The sequence below is a fragment of the Colossoma macropomum genome, unplaced genomic scaffold (assembly GCF_904425465.1).
Source record: "Colossoma macropomum unplaced genomic scaffold, Colossoma_macropomum, whole genome shotgun sequence".
Taxonomy (NCBI): Eukaryota; Metazoa; Chordata; class Actinopteri; order Characiformes; family Serrasalmidae; genus Colossoma; species Colossoma macropomum.
The window spans coordinates 12,602,448-12,619,393 of NW_023494788.1; the positions used below are offsets into that span (position 1 = coordinate 12,602,448).

Genomic DNA, 16,946 nt, shown 5'->3' on the forward strand with positions numbered 1-16,946 from the left:
TTACTTCATAATGTGAAAATGCTACTGTGGGCGGGGAGGCGGGTATGGCTTAATGATTAAGGTGCTGAAGCCCCAATAGCTCCAACAAAGGGTTAACGTGCAGCCTGTTTCTTGCTTCGTTTTTCAGTTGATTTGACGGGCCATTATAATTGTAACTGAATATTACATGGTAGTTTGTGTGTTGACAATTTTTTATACATGATGTAGCTAGGTGATTGACCACGGTATCGTAGATTTCTGGTCAACTGACTGCCTGTTGAGACTTTTATTTTGAGTCCTAGCGTCCTAACGTTAACTAACGTTCTACGTTGGAATCAACAAAGGTATGTTTTGCCGTTAGTTGTTCCCTGTATAGTTTAATCGCTTTACTTGTAATTAACTGAGACATAACATGATATGCAAAACTACGCCGTGAACTTGTGTGACATGGCGTTTAGGCAAAAGGGCAACACAGAACAAAATCTAGCTAGCTAGCTTGCTAACTCGTAACGAGACCTTACAACTTGCCTTCGTTCTCTGCTCTCGGTTGGTCACTACGCCAGAGCTTAGACTGCTGTTATATAGTAAAACATAATGCTTTAAAAAAATAATAACATTTATAATGCTTCACTGTGATTAAAATGTTGCGTTCAAGAAGCTCTGATTTTATACATGAATGAGACAAACATTTCTTAACGTACGACTCGTTATGGTCTGTTTATGTACAACCTACATCACAGTTACATCCACAGGTAAGTTAACCAAACCTTTTACTGTTTAACGGTGTATTTTAGAAAAATAAAAATCCCCGATAATAATGTTATGTTATGTGTCGTGCTGTTAGCAAACTGACTAGCTAACGCTAGCTAGCTACCTACGTAGCTAAAGTTAAGCCAAAGAGACAAATCTCTAAAGCCTATGGAGAAGTCTGGTGAAGGAATATTTTAAGGTATGCATTTGTTGCTGAAAACAAATGCAAATAAGTCGGTCTGCTCCAAACATTTAACATTAAAACATGGGCAAGTCAACCCCGTTTTTGCTCTTCTTGCCTCCTCCATTGCTGATGCTACCACGTTATAAATTAGCCATATCATTTGAATTAGTTTTATAGTAAAAGGGGCATTCTGGCCTAAACCCAGCATTTATTATTATCTGTCGTGTTACGTAGTTAGGGCTAACATTCTGCAGCGATGCAGCCTGATGAGTTTGACGGTTTCACGATTTTTTATCCTCTTTGCGTTGTTCTCTCAATACGATACCCAGAATGCAGTGCGTGTATACCTGCATTCTTTCACTCAAGAAACAGGCCTCATTCGGACATTTCTATTAAATGCTTATGTCGAGCGCTTTATACATACATACATTCATCACTTCACGTCTTTTAACTTACTGCAACGCTCTTCTCACTTGTGTACTATCTCGCTTTCTAAATAAATAGCAGCTGCTCGGTTACTTAACGTTAACGTTACATCAGCCCGTCTGCGTCATCGTGTTACACCTATACTCAAAGATTTGTGCTGGTTACCTGTATCACATCGAATTACTTACAAGCTATTACTGCTCACATCCTCTGCTGCTCCGCGCCTGTGGAATCAGCTCTCACATCCGAACAGCAGACAGTCTGAACTTTTACAAATCTTAAAACTCACCTCTTTGGGGACGCGTATTGTTGCTAATTTGCCCTTACGTGTAGTTTTTATTATTATTGAATGTAATTAGTTTATTTTTACTTATTTATTGTCTTTGTTATTTTATGTGCTTTAATCATTTGACTTCCGTTTACTATCAAATTTAATATCATTTTCTGAACGTTTACTTGTGTGTTTAACATATAGTTCTTTTCTTTGTTTTTTAGTTAATGATTAAGTGCTTCACACTTTCGGAGAAGGTGCTATATAAATTAAATTTTTAGCAGTAACCTCACCTATCTGGCTTCCTTCAATGTGTTAGGAAGCCAGTGGGGGACAGAAAACACACTCATGTGTCTGCCCCGAAACACCTGTACTTTTTTGCAAAAGTTCCTCGCACCTTCAAGTTACATCATCTGAGGGGGGCGTTGCTAGCCTTTAAACCAGGAAATCTCACTCTCAAGACTATTGTGGGTCCACTCATTTTGACCAGATTGCCCTTTTAAAGTTACAAACATTACCATGGCAACGGCCTGGTACATATAATTCTAGACACTGTCGTTAGACGCCATTTCTTTGTGTGAATCCAAGTACTCCGTAATTCAATTACTTGGAAGACAGCGGGCATCTAAAATGCAACACACCTTTCTGTTGTCAGAATTTCATTAATCCTTCCTCAAACCACAGAAGAGGAAATCTGAATTTGTTTCCCAAATGTAAGTTGCATCTTCTCTGCTGACGACACGTCTTAAAATTTTGCATGAGAACCGGAAACCACGTCTAGCTAGCAGTGCAACCTGTTCACCAACAAAAACCCTGTTCAGATTCATGTGGTGTGAATGAATGATATACATCAGCTTGAGTGATTGTGTCTTACTGATCTTTGAAGGTAAGTCCTATTTAGTTGACCCCTTCCTTGGACAAACACAAGAGAGGCCTTGACTGCACATATATGGCTTTCTCCTCATCTACAACCTTTATCGACAGGTGGATGAGAGTCTGCTACTCCTCTTCAATGGTCTTCAACTCCTCTCCCTTGAAAACTGCAGCACCAGCACTCTGTTTCATCTGACATCGTTTTTAGACCTTAGACTTGCCGACATGTCTAACAACTACTCCTACAGAAGCTCACCTGATGATTATAGATCACGTCAAGACATGTATCCGGATTCGTACCAGCGGGAGTCAGATGTTTACCGGCCGAGAACTAGATCAGCATCTCAGGAGACGATTCACTCAGCAGCATCTTCCAGCAGACCTGTGGACTCTTCTGCTCTTGTACCTGGAAAGGCTCTGTCCTTTCTCCAGAGCTGTGGACTGGATGCGAGTGACCTCTCCCTGCTTGCAGAACTTCCTGAGCATCTCATTACAGTTGAAACACTTCCCAAACTACTTTTACAGCTCAAAGAAAGTAAATTGTCCAGCACTTCTTCATCTAGGTCCAGCACCACTCAGCCTTGTGCCAAAACTTCATCTCATGCTTATGAAAGCAGCACCCATGTCCAAGCTGTTGGTTATCCGTTAGATCGGTCTGCGCGTCCATCACACCCACTTCCTCCAGAGCAAGTACAAAGCTGGCAAGACCGTTGGGGGAACCCTCGAAAAACTGGCTCTGCAATGAACTCTAGCACTACCTTGGGCACTGAGAGTAAAACAAGCACCGTTGTGGACTACAACCACTCCAGGGATGGACTCTCCTATTATAATGAACAGCCTTACACCTCTGCAGCGTCAAACACGTCTTCAACTGTTTCACACTCTTACACTGATTACAGCAAAGGCCCCAGGCAGAATTCTGAGCCTTCACATGTTATTTCAGCAGGCCCTGTTTTTAAAGTGCCTACCAGAAAGGAGGCCTCAGACTTCCATGGCATACTTCCTCCAGTTTTTCCTTACGCATGTGTTCTCTGCGACATTACTGTCTTGACTGAGAAGGTAAGTAGTGTCTTCAGTTTTCACTGAACCACCATTACTGCCTGTTCACCAAGCATAACTGTAAACCTGTTTTAATTAACATCGGCTTTAAAAAATTGAGGTAAGTTTAGTGAAAATGCTAATGCTCCAGTGTGTGTTGCAGTATGTGATAGAAGTGATCAAAGCAGTAGGTGTGAAGTAAGATGTTAGTCTTAGGCTGAATGGATCTTTACTGTAATTCTGCAGAATGTGGACTAATTCTTTCTTTTATTGTAGGACTGGTCAGTGCACATTAGAGGGGCTCAGCATGCTAACAATCAGCTCAAACTTGTGAAAAAGTAAGTCGTCTTTTGCAAATTATTATAAACATTTATGTTAACAAATATTTGATATTTTATCTTTAAAAGACGTTCAAAAATGAAAAATGTAACTGTTTCATCTGTTGTGTCTACTTACCTCCTACAGCGTTTTTGCAGTAGTGCCTAGAAAGAGATTTTCTGGTTTAAGAACTAGGAAAACCCACTTCTGATGATATATCTTGAAAGTGTGATGAATGCTTAAAAAAACTACTAGTGCTGTGGGGCAGACACTTAAGTGCAGGCAGTTTGAAATGTTTGGGTTTTTTCTGCTACCTGGCCAATGCAGAAGGTGGCTAGTACTGGCAGGAAGCTAATAAGCCTGCTCACAAGCTGCTAAATGTTATTTTTTTTTATTGGCTCCCTACCATGCATCTGTACTTATTTTCATGCACTGCTTATTTTCATTTCAAGCTGATTCATCATTTCCACTCTAATCTCCTCTTGTTTACATGCAGTACAGAAGTTATATGAATTGCATGCAGCGTAGTTTACACATCATTAAAGGCAGTCAGATCTGCATGCCTTTTTTATACAATCTAGATGAAGAAGGGCCATTGTGAATTGGGTGTGTTTTCATTTGTTGGGTTGAGGCAAATGCACGTAAATAACAAACAGCAGAAAACAAGTTTATTAAGACGCAATATGAGTTTAAAAAAATAAGTTTTAATTTCTGGCTTGTGCCTTAACACCCTTAGAGGGCAGCTGTGTCTGTCGTCAGTTGGGAGCTACTAAGTATCAACAGCTAGGAATCAAGATAGCTAATCAGCCAATTTGGCCATTTTAGGACTATACTTCAATAATTTCATACAAAAACAAAAAACTGAATGATTGTGACAGCTCTAGAAGCCAAATATCACGTCTGCAGTTATTAACCCCTTCATCAGTGGGTATGCTAGCAGTCAGGATTCGTTTATCACTCTTGGGAGGGATTTCCAGTGGTTGGATTGTACATTGGCGTAATGAATGCTGGATATTGTAGTGTGAGAACAGTGATGGATGAAACACAGATGGATAATTATCTGTGAAACTGATGGAAGCTGAAGGGTGCAGTCCTGTGCTACAGAATACTACATAACAGAGAACACGCAAAATAGTAGTTTTAAGCTGAAATGCCCCTTAAACTGTGAAATGCATTTGAGAGTGAGTTGGAAAGGATTTTGTTGTAACCAGTCATTAGGTTGCTGTAAAATTCTCCTGGCGATACACTGAAACACTGTTGTGTATCTGCACTCTGTGCTGTCCTGTGTAATGAGCTACTGTTGTTTTTTGCACCATGGGACCTGAAGAATGACATTTCAGTCCAGTGTATACAAGTGGTATTGAGGTATGACAATAAAGACCACTTGACTGGATTTGGTGAACATGGAATGATTCTGTTAAAAATGTTCAGGCCTTACACCTCCATCTGTGCACATCTGTGCTCCCTCTAACTGCCCCAGTGTTTTGGGGGCTGTAAATGTAGTCTAAGTTCCTAAGACTACTTTGATTACTGCCCACTACACCAAGAGTGTAAACCATGATTTATTTAACTTTTATAGGTATCCGGAGTGGGATCAGAATGTTGAATCTGCTAAAAGGTAAGTAACACTTGTGTTAGAAATTGTAAACCTAGTTCAATTGTTGTATTGGGAGTTTTTTTAACATCTTTAATTATTTGTTAGGAATGCGCACCAAGCAACGCAGCAGCCCAGATCCACCAAGGCAAACGGTAGAAGCCTTGATCTCTTCCATAACATCCGCAATTATGGTGCTATGTCTCTGCTAAGGTGGAACCGGACATTTTCACCCTTTACATTCTGTTTCAACAGATCCGTATCAAAATGTTCCTAGTAGGAAGGAAGCCTCAGACGTCCAAGGCAGAACTCCTTCAGTATTTCCCGTCCCTTCTGAAAAAAAGGTAACATCCTTGCTATGTATTAAACCAGCTCCACTACTTGTTCACAAAATGTAACTGTAAAAATGTAAATTAACTAGACTTTCCGAAATCAGGTAAGTTTAATGGAATGCTCATATGCCACATTATCTGTGTTGCCTATTACTGTGCAAATGATGAAATCATGAAAAAATTATGTTTAATGCTAATATGGAGAGGAAACTTTGAATAAGATCAGTAACTCTGTAGGTTCAGTCATAATTCCGGTTTATTTGTATATTGTTTATTTGTTTGTTTATTATGAGTATCAATGACTCTATACTATATTTCTGCTGAATGTGGTCTAATTCTCTCTCCCTTTATAGGACTGGTCAGGGCACGTTAGGAGCACTCAGCATGATAACAGCCAGCTCAAGCTTGTGGAAAAGTAGGTTATGTCAAACACCCCAGTTACTGAATGTGCTGATTACTTTTCTTTTTGTATTTTTACCTCAGCTTAGAAAGCTTTTGACAGTGTATTCAAAAAGGCTGTGTTTTACCAGTTATTAGGTGACTATAAAACAGGGGTGTTCAGCTCCAGTCTTGAAGGGCTCGTGTCCAGCACATTTTGGTAATTTGCCTTATCAGATGCGCCTGATTCAACCCATCTGTTAATTGTCAGGTTGCCAGGGTGTGAGAGTAAGGTAGCCACCAAGCTGTGCTGGACACCAGCCCTGCAGGACTGGAGCTGGAACACCCCTACTTTAAAACATGAACATGGAATGTAGGTTCTCTTAACGTGCCCAAACATTATCTTCTTCTTAAGGAGGAAATGATTACACTGAACTGTTTTGAGTATCATACAGGAGGAAATGATTACACTGACTGTTTTGAGTATCATACAGAATTCATTCTAATGCTGATTAAATCATAATTTCTCACATTTCTATAGGTACCCAGCATGGGACCGGAACATTGATTCCACTAGAAGGTAACATTTGTGACAAGCATTGGAAATCTGATTCAGTTGTATTGTATCACTTGGTAAATCTTTGTAATTTCATTAGGAATGAGAGCCAGGTGACAACACAAGCCAAAGTCTTTGAGAATCGAGGTAAAATTTTTCATCTCTCTTTGACTGTTAAAAGTTTAGTTAACCTTGTCTTATGTTGTAAAAATGTTTAGACTTTTGTATCTTATTTTAGTAGAACCACGTTATAAGACTCCTACCAGGAAAGAGGCCTCAGACTTCCGTGGCAAAGTTCCTCCAGTATTTCCTTACGCATGTGTTCTTTGTGACATTACTGTCCTTTCTGAAAAAGTAAGTAGAGCTTTCAGTTTTCACTAAACCAGTATTACTACCTGTTAACAAAATGTAACTGTTGTAAAGTTAATTTAAAAAATCAGGCAAGTTAAACAGAAGTGCTAATGCTACAGTATCTGTGTTACAGTATGTAATCGATAATGATTAAAACATGAAGAAAAATTATTCATGCCTGTAGGAATAGTAACCTTTCAGCATTAGGTGGACTAATTCTACAGACTAAGCATGGATCTTCTTAAATGATATTAATTTATTATTTATTTTCATTGTACTTCATGTAAAGAATAGAGACTACTGTAATTCTGCAAAACAAGGACCAATCCACGTTTCTTTTGTAGGACTGGTCAGTGCACACTAGAGGTGCTCACCATGCTAACGGTCAGCTCAGGCTTGTGGAAAGGTAAATCATTAAAAAGAAAAACAGTTATTAATGTATCGATTACTTCTGTCTTTCAGTGTTTTACCTCAGCTTCAAACCTGTAATCTTGAGCTGTAACTCTAACCCTGAACATCAGTATTTTCTTATTGATGACATGGCTAGACTGATTGGGTTAAGTGTTGCCCGACCTCTGTTACACTTAACTTGCAATTGTGTTAAAATCAAGTTCATTAGACACTCCATACACCAACAACTGTAGGTAGCAGCTTGTTTATTTAAAGTTATGAATATCCGTTTTTCTGTGTTGAGAGAACTGTAACTTTAGTACTTTATATATGTGGGTGTAACACTATACCTTGGCAGAGCTACATATATAACACACACAAGCACACACACCCATATATATTGTATAGTATTTCATGCTGTACTTATTTCTGTTGCTAGTTTTTATATGCTGATGGAACACTATAATTTCTCTTTATAATTCTCTTCGGGAATTAATAAAGTCTTACCTAGTGATCAGAATTTACTGTAATGGTGATTTGTAATGTATAATTATTTGACTTCTGTAGGTATCCACAGTGGGATCAGAAGATCAAATCGTCTAGAAGGTAAATTACTCTCGAGTCAAGTTTTTTTGTAAGCATAATTAGATCTTTGGATTGTTTTGTTTGTTGAATGTTGGTTATTTCATTAGGAATGAGGCCCAGGTGATATCACAGGCCACATCCACAGAGACAAAAGGTAAGTCTACAACTCTACCTAAACATCTTAAAATTTTACGTAAAAAAGTTTACGTAATCTAAACGGTTAATCCACCGTGTCTCTTAGAAGGTGGATCCCAAAAGGAGAGCAAAAAAAAGAATACTTCAGACAAGGCAAAAACATCCAACACAAAGACACCACCAAAAGATCATGTAGGTTGTATATTTCTTCTGCTTCACTTTTTTTCAGTGATGCACAATAATTTAAGGTTGTGTTTTAACACAGGGAAGAGTGGTCTGTGTTACGTTTGCAGCCAGTTCAGTGAATGAAGAATACTTGAAAAAATTGCTTGGACAGTTTGGAGCAGTTGTGAAAGTCATGATGTTCCCTGCACTGGTACGACAGTCTGCTTTTTCATCATTCATTTATAATGTGTCATTATTATGCACGTATCACATCATGTTAATGTTTTAGGCTTTGGTGGAAATGGGATCAAAAGACCAGTCAGAGGATATAGTGAAGTACTTCACTGATAATCCATTGGCTGTTGAAGGAAAACGAATAGAATTTTCCATCTCTACTACATTCAGTTTTCTTCAGGTAATGTTATCCTTCATAAGTTGAGCAGTTAGTGTTACATTTTAGTATAATAGTAAGAAATCACTTAAAGCTTTCTTGTGTTTGTGTTATTTGCTGATTTCTGGTGAAATGTAACTGCTTGTACCATCAGTCTGCTAAGTAGTTTGTGTGTTTGTCCGGTTCCATCACAGAGTTCCCGAGTTGTGAGCTTCTCCCCGTTACCTGCTGGAGATGGGACTACTTCCGAGTTGATGGCCATTGCTAAACGTTTTGGATCTGTAAAAACCTCCTTGTTCCTGCCAAGCCGGGTACGGACAGAGTTTAAACTTTTTTTACAATAATAATGTTTAACTTATTTTTCACTTAGAAAATCAACAAAGTATGTACCTTAATCATGATATATGCAGATTATGGATGCAGCAATTTTGTGATATATTTAATTGATGTTTTAAGTTATTAGGACATTTTTCTAATTAATTTTATAAAATTATTCTTTCCCCATAACATTGCATTGTGCATTTTTTCACAGGGCTATGTGGAAATGACTGATCCAGCAGATGCAAAGAAATTGGTTGAACACTATGTAACAAAGCCACTCAAATTAAAAGGAAAAGCAATTCAAGTCACCTTTTCCACTGAATATGACACGCTAATGTAAGCATGTAACCTTTTTCTTTTTGTGTGTTTGATTTCTATGTTACTATTTATCATCAAACATTGATGAATGTTGCTATATTTATGTGTTTATGTATTCCTCTTCTTGTATGATTTTTTTATGGTTCAGAGACTTACAAGTTGATGAGAAAACACGATCACTGAGCTCTTACTCACAGGGGAAGTCTAGCCCAAGAAGACGCAGTTCTCAAAGGGATAGTCCGAGCCCCAAGAGAAGACGCTCGTCAGAGAGAAGACGCTCGTCAGAGGGAAACCACTCTTCTAGGAGCTCCAGATCAAATGAGCGAGATGACAGACAGTGCTCCAAGGAAAAATCAAAGACTTCATCAAAGAAGTCAACCGTTTCCTCACATTCTTCTACTAACGATGAAACTACAAAGCCACAAAATGAGGACGATGAAGTTAAGATAAGTGTCAACAGTGACACTGTTGCAAGCATGGATTCAGACAGTGACCTTGAAGGGCTAGCAGTTATAGCAGATGATGGGGAAGAATTGCAGCATGATGATGATGAGCCCATAGATGACCAGAAGATGGACCAAGAACAGAAGACATGTGAAGAAGTTGCTCAGCAAGATGATCAGACATCCAGTACCTCAGCAGCTATGCCTAAACAGGATGCATTTTCTGGTGGGGAAGAAGTGAAGCGTTTGACCAGACAAAGCCAGGAGAATTCGCCTTCAGGGGCAGTGAGCATTCCAAGTGTTCATTCAGGTGTTAAAGTAGAGACTTTAGAAGATGCTTCAAAGACATCAGGTAGTCTGAAGAAGGACCAAAAGCCAGAAGAGCAAAAAGATGAAGTCCTGGATATAGAGGAGGTACTTTCACAGAACCTGTAACTCTAACTACATACTCTGTAAGTATGCCTTTTTATTGTGTTATATACTTGTTTTTGTCTCTTTATAGGAGGACTTTGACTTCCCAGAAAGTCTTGAGAACTGCATCACCTTGGATGAACTTGTGGAGGAAACATCTTCAGATTATCAAGGTATTCCTCTCATAACAGAGAGAGTTGTCCTTTACATTTTTGAGATTTTTCAAAAGATTATATAATTAAATAACTGCTCTTGTGCATTTCAGAATCAAACGAACAAAACCCTCCAACTCCGACAACTGAGGTTAGTCTTCCCTAAGAGTTTGCAAGCTTATGGTTTAGGTCCTGAGGTTATACTGAGGGACTAGTTGTCTATACAGATTTGGACTTGACAGAGCATAAAAGGATTTTGCCTGTGTGACTTATCCTTTGAATAAGCTTAATCTATGTCTGTAGTATTGGCCAATAATGTGCTGAACTACAAATAATTACTGACTAGAGTTGTCTTAAAATATTGCTGTTTTGAACCATTTCAGGATATACTGGATGAAGAACCCAAAACCATAAATCCCCCACATCCTTCCTCCTGTATGGACTCTGAAGAAAACAATAAACAGTCAGAATCACCTAACGAAGAAAGCACCGACAGTACAGCTGCCGAGACTAAGGCCTCAGAGCATGAACCGGTAAATACAGATGACCAGTGTTTGGAGCAACAGGACAGAGAGAAAGACACAAATGGCATCAAGGTAATTCAAATGAATGATTTAATAATAGTCTCATTTCCATGTAGTTATTTCCATTAAGAATTTGTCGGTTTTAAAATAGGATTTAATCAAAGGGAATTAAAATGAAACAGTAACATTAAACTGAACAATCAATTATACAAATTTCTCTTCAAAACATTTCAGGAAGAGTTTGGGAAAGTCCTTGATGTCAGAAATCTTCCAAAGGCTGAAGACTACACAGATTCGGATTTTATTAACATTGCAAAGCGATATGGAGAAGTAAAGCACCACCTGTTGATTCGCGATTGTGGAAAGGTAAAGGAAAAATACGTTGTCTATACATCAAATACTGTCAGTTCATGCTGTGGGTACAGTGCTTTTATTTATTTATGTATTTATTTATTTATTTAAACAATAATTGTTGGCAGATCAGGAGTTCTTCAACCCTCATATAACCCCCACATAGCATCACTGTGTGGTACTGTGTAGCATTATCACCATGTCAGTATAGAACCAGCAAGCATATTAGTGCTACTGTCTGAAACTAATTATTAAAATATTCCAGTAGCAGAATGTAATTTTTCATGTACTGTAATTTCATTTAAAAAGAAAAAACATTTAGACACATTGTCAAATTGTGTGTTTCAGTGAATCTTTACATGAAAAGAGGTTCATACAGAGACTGAATGGTACAAGTTTGCATGGCTTTAGGAAAGGCCTGGAAAGTTATATTTTCTGAATGCATTGATAAATAATGACTTACAAGGTGCCCAAACTTTTATATATGCTAAAAAAAGTTTGTACGACATGTGTTGTCCTAACTTCTCTTTAACTAGTGATTTGTGAAAATATTGGGTGTATGTGCACCATAGTGTATTATGTATTCATTTACCATACCAAGCAAATTTAAGACTCTTTCTCTGTCTCTCTCTACCACTATGCTCTTCTCCTCCTGTCATATATCAGTAATTTGCTTGGTTGAAAAGTTTAAATGTTTTAGTAATCAGTTTTGCATGCATTCCTTTCTTCTGTTTTCAAGTAAGAGAATTGGTTGTTAAATTAACTTTGCTTTTTTAAAGGGCTTTGTTGAGATGGTGCATGCCTCTGATGCTGAGAGAATTGCTGCTGATTCAAAAAATCAAGATGTTGCATTGCGTGGTAACGTCTTGAAGATTAAAGTCTCTGAGAAATACAGCAGTTTACCAACAGCAGGGTAATTCTTTTAAAGTGGATTCATTCAATAAAACAGTGAAAGGAAGACCAAGCAGTTTTCCTCAGAGATTTTTAAATCTTGGTATCAGAACTTAATGCCAGTATTTTATTCAGAAATGACCAGTAACACCAATGTTATATGTTTGCTGTTAGAATACAAATACCTCGAAAAAAATGTATAAAGCTGAGAGTAACTTTGAGCCCTCCTGTTGCTGTGTAGATTCAACCCCGATTCTGATTCTGACGATGAGGAAAATACTAAAAGAGCAAACTCTAAGGTGAGTATGAATGTGTGTTTGTTAGTCAAGCATTTGGGGTAAATGGGAAACCTAAGTATCTAATAATATTTGTCATCTAGCTGATGGATATCTGAAGTAATTTATGGTACAAATGTTAAATTTGTAGGAAATAAACTTTATGTACTTTTTCAGCCAGTTTAGGCAGATAGATTTTTATTGTTGCCTACATGATCAACAATGCCATAAATTGTAAGTGGGGTACATTTAACCTAATGACAATCAGAAACACAAACAGAAGTGCTGTGACATCACAGCTTACTGGCATTTTGACATACTTTCACTGTTCAGTTATTCATTTATTTGATTATTAGAATACATATGAACAGTGGTTGATATCACTTATTGTGTAATGCCCCTGGCCACGTTTTACATTTTGGCCAATAAAAATGCAGAGCCTGTGGCCACTAGCCTTGGAGAAACTTGGTTTTTCACCATATTATGCAAGATCCAGAGCCTGCTTGGTCAGACACGTGACTGACTTCATCAGATCAAATTCTGTTGGAACGCTAACATAATTACCTTGATAGTTAACATGTCAATGCCCTTGTAGAACTATAGGACATTTCTTTGTAGCCTGCCATGATGGCTGGGTTATTAGTATATGGCCTTATTGTGGGCAGATTGAAGTATTGTTTTGAGAAGGATGTAATGCTCTGTCAAGCATGTTGTCAGCTTCCATAACAAGCAGATACAGGTTTATTCTTTAATAGGAAATTCAGAAAACACTGTATTCAAAAGCTTTCAACTCATGCAGTGATCACAATAAGAAACTCACAGGGTCAACTGATCAAAGCATGATGGAGGTTGGTTAGCAGGATCAACTGAATTTTCAGTGCACACTAATTGACTGTATAGTGTTAAAATTGAGGATTTTCACATCATTACCTGGTTTGATGGTGTTACATGCCCACATTTTGTCTAGGACGCTGTGGGATCAGTAATGTGGCATTAAAACATTGAACTGAGCTTGATGAACGGACCAATAGAACTTTTAAAGCTAGTTTATTAAAATAAACCACAGTAAAACACTGTGCTGTGATATCTAGTACAACACTGGAAGAATCAAACTGTGGACATCACCAAAGAAAAGAACAAAACAAAACCTAATCATGCTAGACTACTCTGTAACAAAAAGTACTTAGCTAAACTACAAAGGAAACAAAAGGTAACTACTGTGCACTTTCCTGGCCAGTAATCAGAAGTACATGTGGCAGTGCCTGCCCTCTGACCAAGGGAACTAGACAGAGTAGTGGTGATAATGTATAGGCACGTCCCTCTCACCTGTTTGAAACCTCAGGTGGTACAAATAATCAAGCAGCTCTTGTAAAACGGAGTTAGAAGTGTACAGTTAAAATACCAAAATTAAAGTGCTTCCCTTAACACGAGACCAACTCTTATAAACTAAGTTAAAAGAAATGTTGGAAAAATACCTAAAACAAAAGCGCAAACACCCAACCCAAGAAATCAAAAACAAAACCAGAGCACAGAATATCAGTCCTTTTGCTCTTCAGCCACCTTGAAGGCCTTCTTTAAGGTCTAGGTTCCTCCCCCTCAACTACACCAGCCAGGCCTCTGATTAGTCAGAGATCCTCCTGACATGACTGATGGCAAAGCAGGTTCACCTGTGAATTTAGAGGCCAGGAGAGAGAGAGACACACGCAAACACACAAGAAAGCAAAATACGTGCTCAGACGTAACAACAGTATAATGAGAAAAGTTTGTAACAAAAAGCAGCACTGATTGTTTTTTTGGTACTCAAGTAGCCAGTGATTAGTTGTTTTTTTTTTCTTTTTTAGCTGTCTGACTCTTCATATAACTGCACAATAGCTATCATAAATTACAAAGGGTAAAGCCCGATAAACTAAACCCTAAAGTTTATTTCTGATGTGCAATTGTGCTGAAACTGCAGCAGAATGGACAAACATTGTTAAAGGACACTAATGTTAAAATATTGCACGTTTCAGGAGTCCACCGATGATAACCAGAGTGTTGCTGGAGCTGACACTTTGACTGAGTCTGAAAAACCAAATGAGCCAGTGGGTAAGAACCCAGTGCAGAATTCTTTTACCTAATGCCAGCTTTCTTTTATGAATATCTGAGTTTGATTTTTTGGGTTTTGCTGTTACACAGCAAGGCTTGTCATGAATATTACTAAATAGGACTCAACTTTGATGTTTTGTTCACAGGCACAGAGTTTGTCCGTCCTGTAGTGGGCTACTTCTGTAACCTGTGCAATGTTATCTATGCCAGTGAAGAGGAGGCAAAAGATGAGCACTGTAGGAGCCCCTCACACCACGAGAAACTGAAGGTAAATATCCAGCTTATGGTTCTCCAACAGTTTGCTCTTTCTGTCCTGCAGATCTGGTCCTAAATGTTCTTTGTTGCTCTTTCATAGGAGCACAAGAAGAAGAAGAGTGCCTCAGCATGAAGGTTACATTGCTCAGTGGAAATAAATGTAATGTGTACGTAAGCACTGTATACACTGAAGGCAGCTTTTGCTCCTTGATGTGGTTTTACACTACTTTGCAAAAGGAAGTCACCTCCCCTGTTTTCCTGAGTAGTGCAGGAAAAATGGACCTTCCCCTGTTTCTCCAGTGTCAGCCTTCTGTTATGTACTTTCTTATAATTCCTCTGTGAGATTTTGTTCTTTTATTTTTTTTTATTTTTGAAAGAATTAATAGAAATTTTTGCTTGGTGTATTTTGGAGACCTGTCAGCTGAGTTAAGCTCAAAAAATATTGTTGATGTGTTGTTTAAATAACAAAATAAAGTGACAGTGACATACATACTGTCCTGTTTACATATTTTGTTGTACAATACTGTAGAAATGTATATGGTCATGTACACATATAAACCAAAAGTATTCAAGCCATCAATGATTTTATAGTTTGAAAAATGTTTTTTGTCAATTATGTCATCAAACTGACACAGTGCAACATTTATTTGGCATCTAGTATTTTTCCCCAAAATATTCCTTTGGTTTGCAGCAATGTGCTTTCATTCTGATTTTATTATATTGGGGAAAAAACCCTCACATGTTTTGTTGAAACGGTTTCTTACAGTTGACCAGTTTAAAATGATTTACAAACTACTAATTTAACACAGCTGGTTCAATTCATAGAGGCTTCAAGAGTGTCTGAAACTCAGAATCAGGTATGATCAGAGCCGCAGTAAAACTAGGATTATCAGCAGAAGCAAAGTAAGAATCTGTTGTGCACATACTGTAAACATTTAGGTAAACATTCAGTCAAATCCATCTGTTCTATGTTAATGAACACATTTCTGTCCACTGGCACTTGAATATGTAAACTGATTTGGCTCATCTCACTCCAGAAAAAGTCAACAGAAATAATATTTACATACAAAAAGTGTGAGATCTCATCATTTTCCTGTATAGCTCTTTTCTGTACCACAGGAATCTTTCGGCAGTCTGTCATGGTAGAAGAACTCATGCTTTTCTCGTTCATCACCAGAACTTCTTACAGCGAAATGCTCATTTTTAATATCCTCCTTTTGCTTAAAGAAACAATAAATCCTTCATTAATATTATATTGAGAGATGCTTTATTTCTCCATTTTCCTTTTGGGAGAATTGTTGTGGGTGCACCCTATTCAGTTGTATGTTAATGAGTCTATATCATGGAGTTCGATGCAGTATGTAAATACTTTTTAAAACATAATCAGTCCATATAGACCATTTATGGAAGATAGCCCGTTTTGAATTCACTTTTTTGTGCTGTTACAATTTACGTATAACCACCTTTTCAGCCTACAGCATTTACGCTGAAGCTATAAGCCCAGACCGCCTTTCTGATTAGACCAGATATAGTTTAAGTGGGGCCTGGCACCAAATACATGACTGCCAAATGCTAGAGGGGGCCAACAAATGCGTCTTCAGTGAATAGGGTATATGAAGTTAATGTGCAGTCAGGAGAACCAGAGAACTTGTAGAGAGGAGAATTACCACCCAGTAATGTCTTCCGGGTTTCTCAAACGCTAGAGGGCGCTCCCGAGCGAGTCCAAAATGAATGGGTTAAGATGTAGCGTTTGAGCAAAATCATAGTTTATAAATGCTTAAACATTTTTAATGTAAAAGAATGCAACCACTTCCTGAACACTGAATATCATAAAACATTTTAACACTGCTGTTATAATTTTAAGAGCTATTAAACTCGAGTTATAGGAGCCTCATGACGTCATACGTTCATGACGTCTGTGAGCGCGAACAGCCAATGAGCTACTCCGCTCGCCAACCAATCAGCACTCACTAGCAGTAATGCTAGCATCCTGCTGCCTAAAACCCATTTGCTGTAGAAAAAAAGAATAAAAAGGTCAATTTTCTTTGTTTTTTTCCTCAAATTAAAGGAAAGTTCAGGGCAAGTGATTAGAAACTGTTTTGTGTTTATGTGTTTTTAGTTGTTGAGACCCCCATTCATTGAGGACTCACCAGAGGGCACTCTTCTCTCCTCTGGTGTTTTGTGGTCATGTTTTTGATATAAGG

General features: G+C 38.1%; 1 protein-coding gene across 4 annotated transcripts; it reads left to right on the forward strand.

Annotated features, from left to right (window-relative positions):
• Positions 1-25: 25 nt before the first annotated feature.
• On the forward strand, positions 26-15,232 carry matr3l1.1 (matrin 3-like 1.1). Of its 4 annotated transcripts, none has more exons than XM_036568502.1 (28): positions 26-323; positions 2,595-3,542; positions 3,798-3,859; positions 5,419-5,457; positions 5,542-5,588; positions 5,689-5,777; positions 6,119-6,180; positions 6,685-6,723; positions 6,800-6,846; positions 6,938-7,053; positions 7,395-7,456; positions 8,008-8,046; positions 8,133-8,179; positions 8,267-8,352; positions 8,426-8,536; positions 8,615-8,740; positions 8,911-9,027; positions 9,249-9,373; positions 9,504-10,212; positions 10,301-10,382; positions 10,475-10,512; positions 10,745-10,957; positions 11,120-11,251; positions 12,016-12,149; positions 12,369-12,426; positions 14,412-14,487; positions 14,634-14,755; positions 14,843-15,232. In XM_036568502.1, the coding sequence occupies exons 2-28, from the start codon at positions 2,709-2,711 to the stop codon at positions 14,873-14,875; spliced, it is 3,645 nt and encodes a 1,214-aa protein (XP_036424395.1). In that variant the 5' UTR covers positions 26-323; positions 2,595-2,708; the 3' UTR covers positions 14,876-15,232. The 4 variants fall into 4 exon arrangements, with proteins under 4 accessions (XP_036424395.1, XP_036424397.1, XP_036424396.1 ...); XM_036568505.1 differs by lacking the exon at positions 26-323 and adding an exon at positions 671-731; XM_036568504.1 differs by having other exon boundaries at positions 26-3,542; positions 8,267-8,313.
• Positions 15,233-16,946: the final 1,714 nt, after the last annotated feature.

Coding starts and splice junctions, on each gene's coding strand:
- matr3l1.1 (XM_036568502.1), top strand. CDS start 2,709: ATGTCTAACAACTACTCCTACAGAAGCTCACCTGATGATTATAGATCA. Junction 8,353..8,425: donor AGACACCACCAAAAGATCAT/GTAGGTTGTATA, acceptor GTTTTAACACAG/GGAAGAGTGGTCTGTGTTAC. Junction 10,213..10,300: donor AAGTCCTGGATATAGAGGAG/GTACTTTCACAG, acceptor GTCTCTTTATAG/GAGGACTTTGACTTCCCAGA.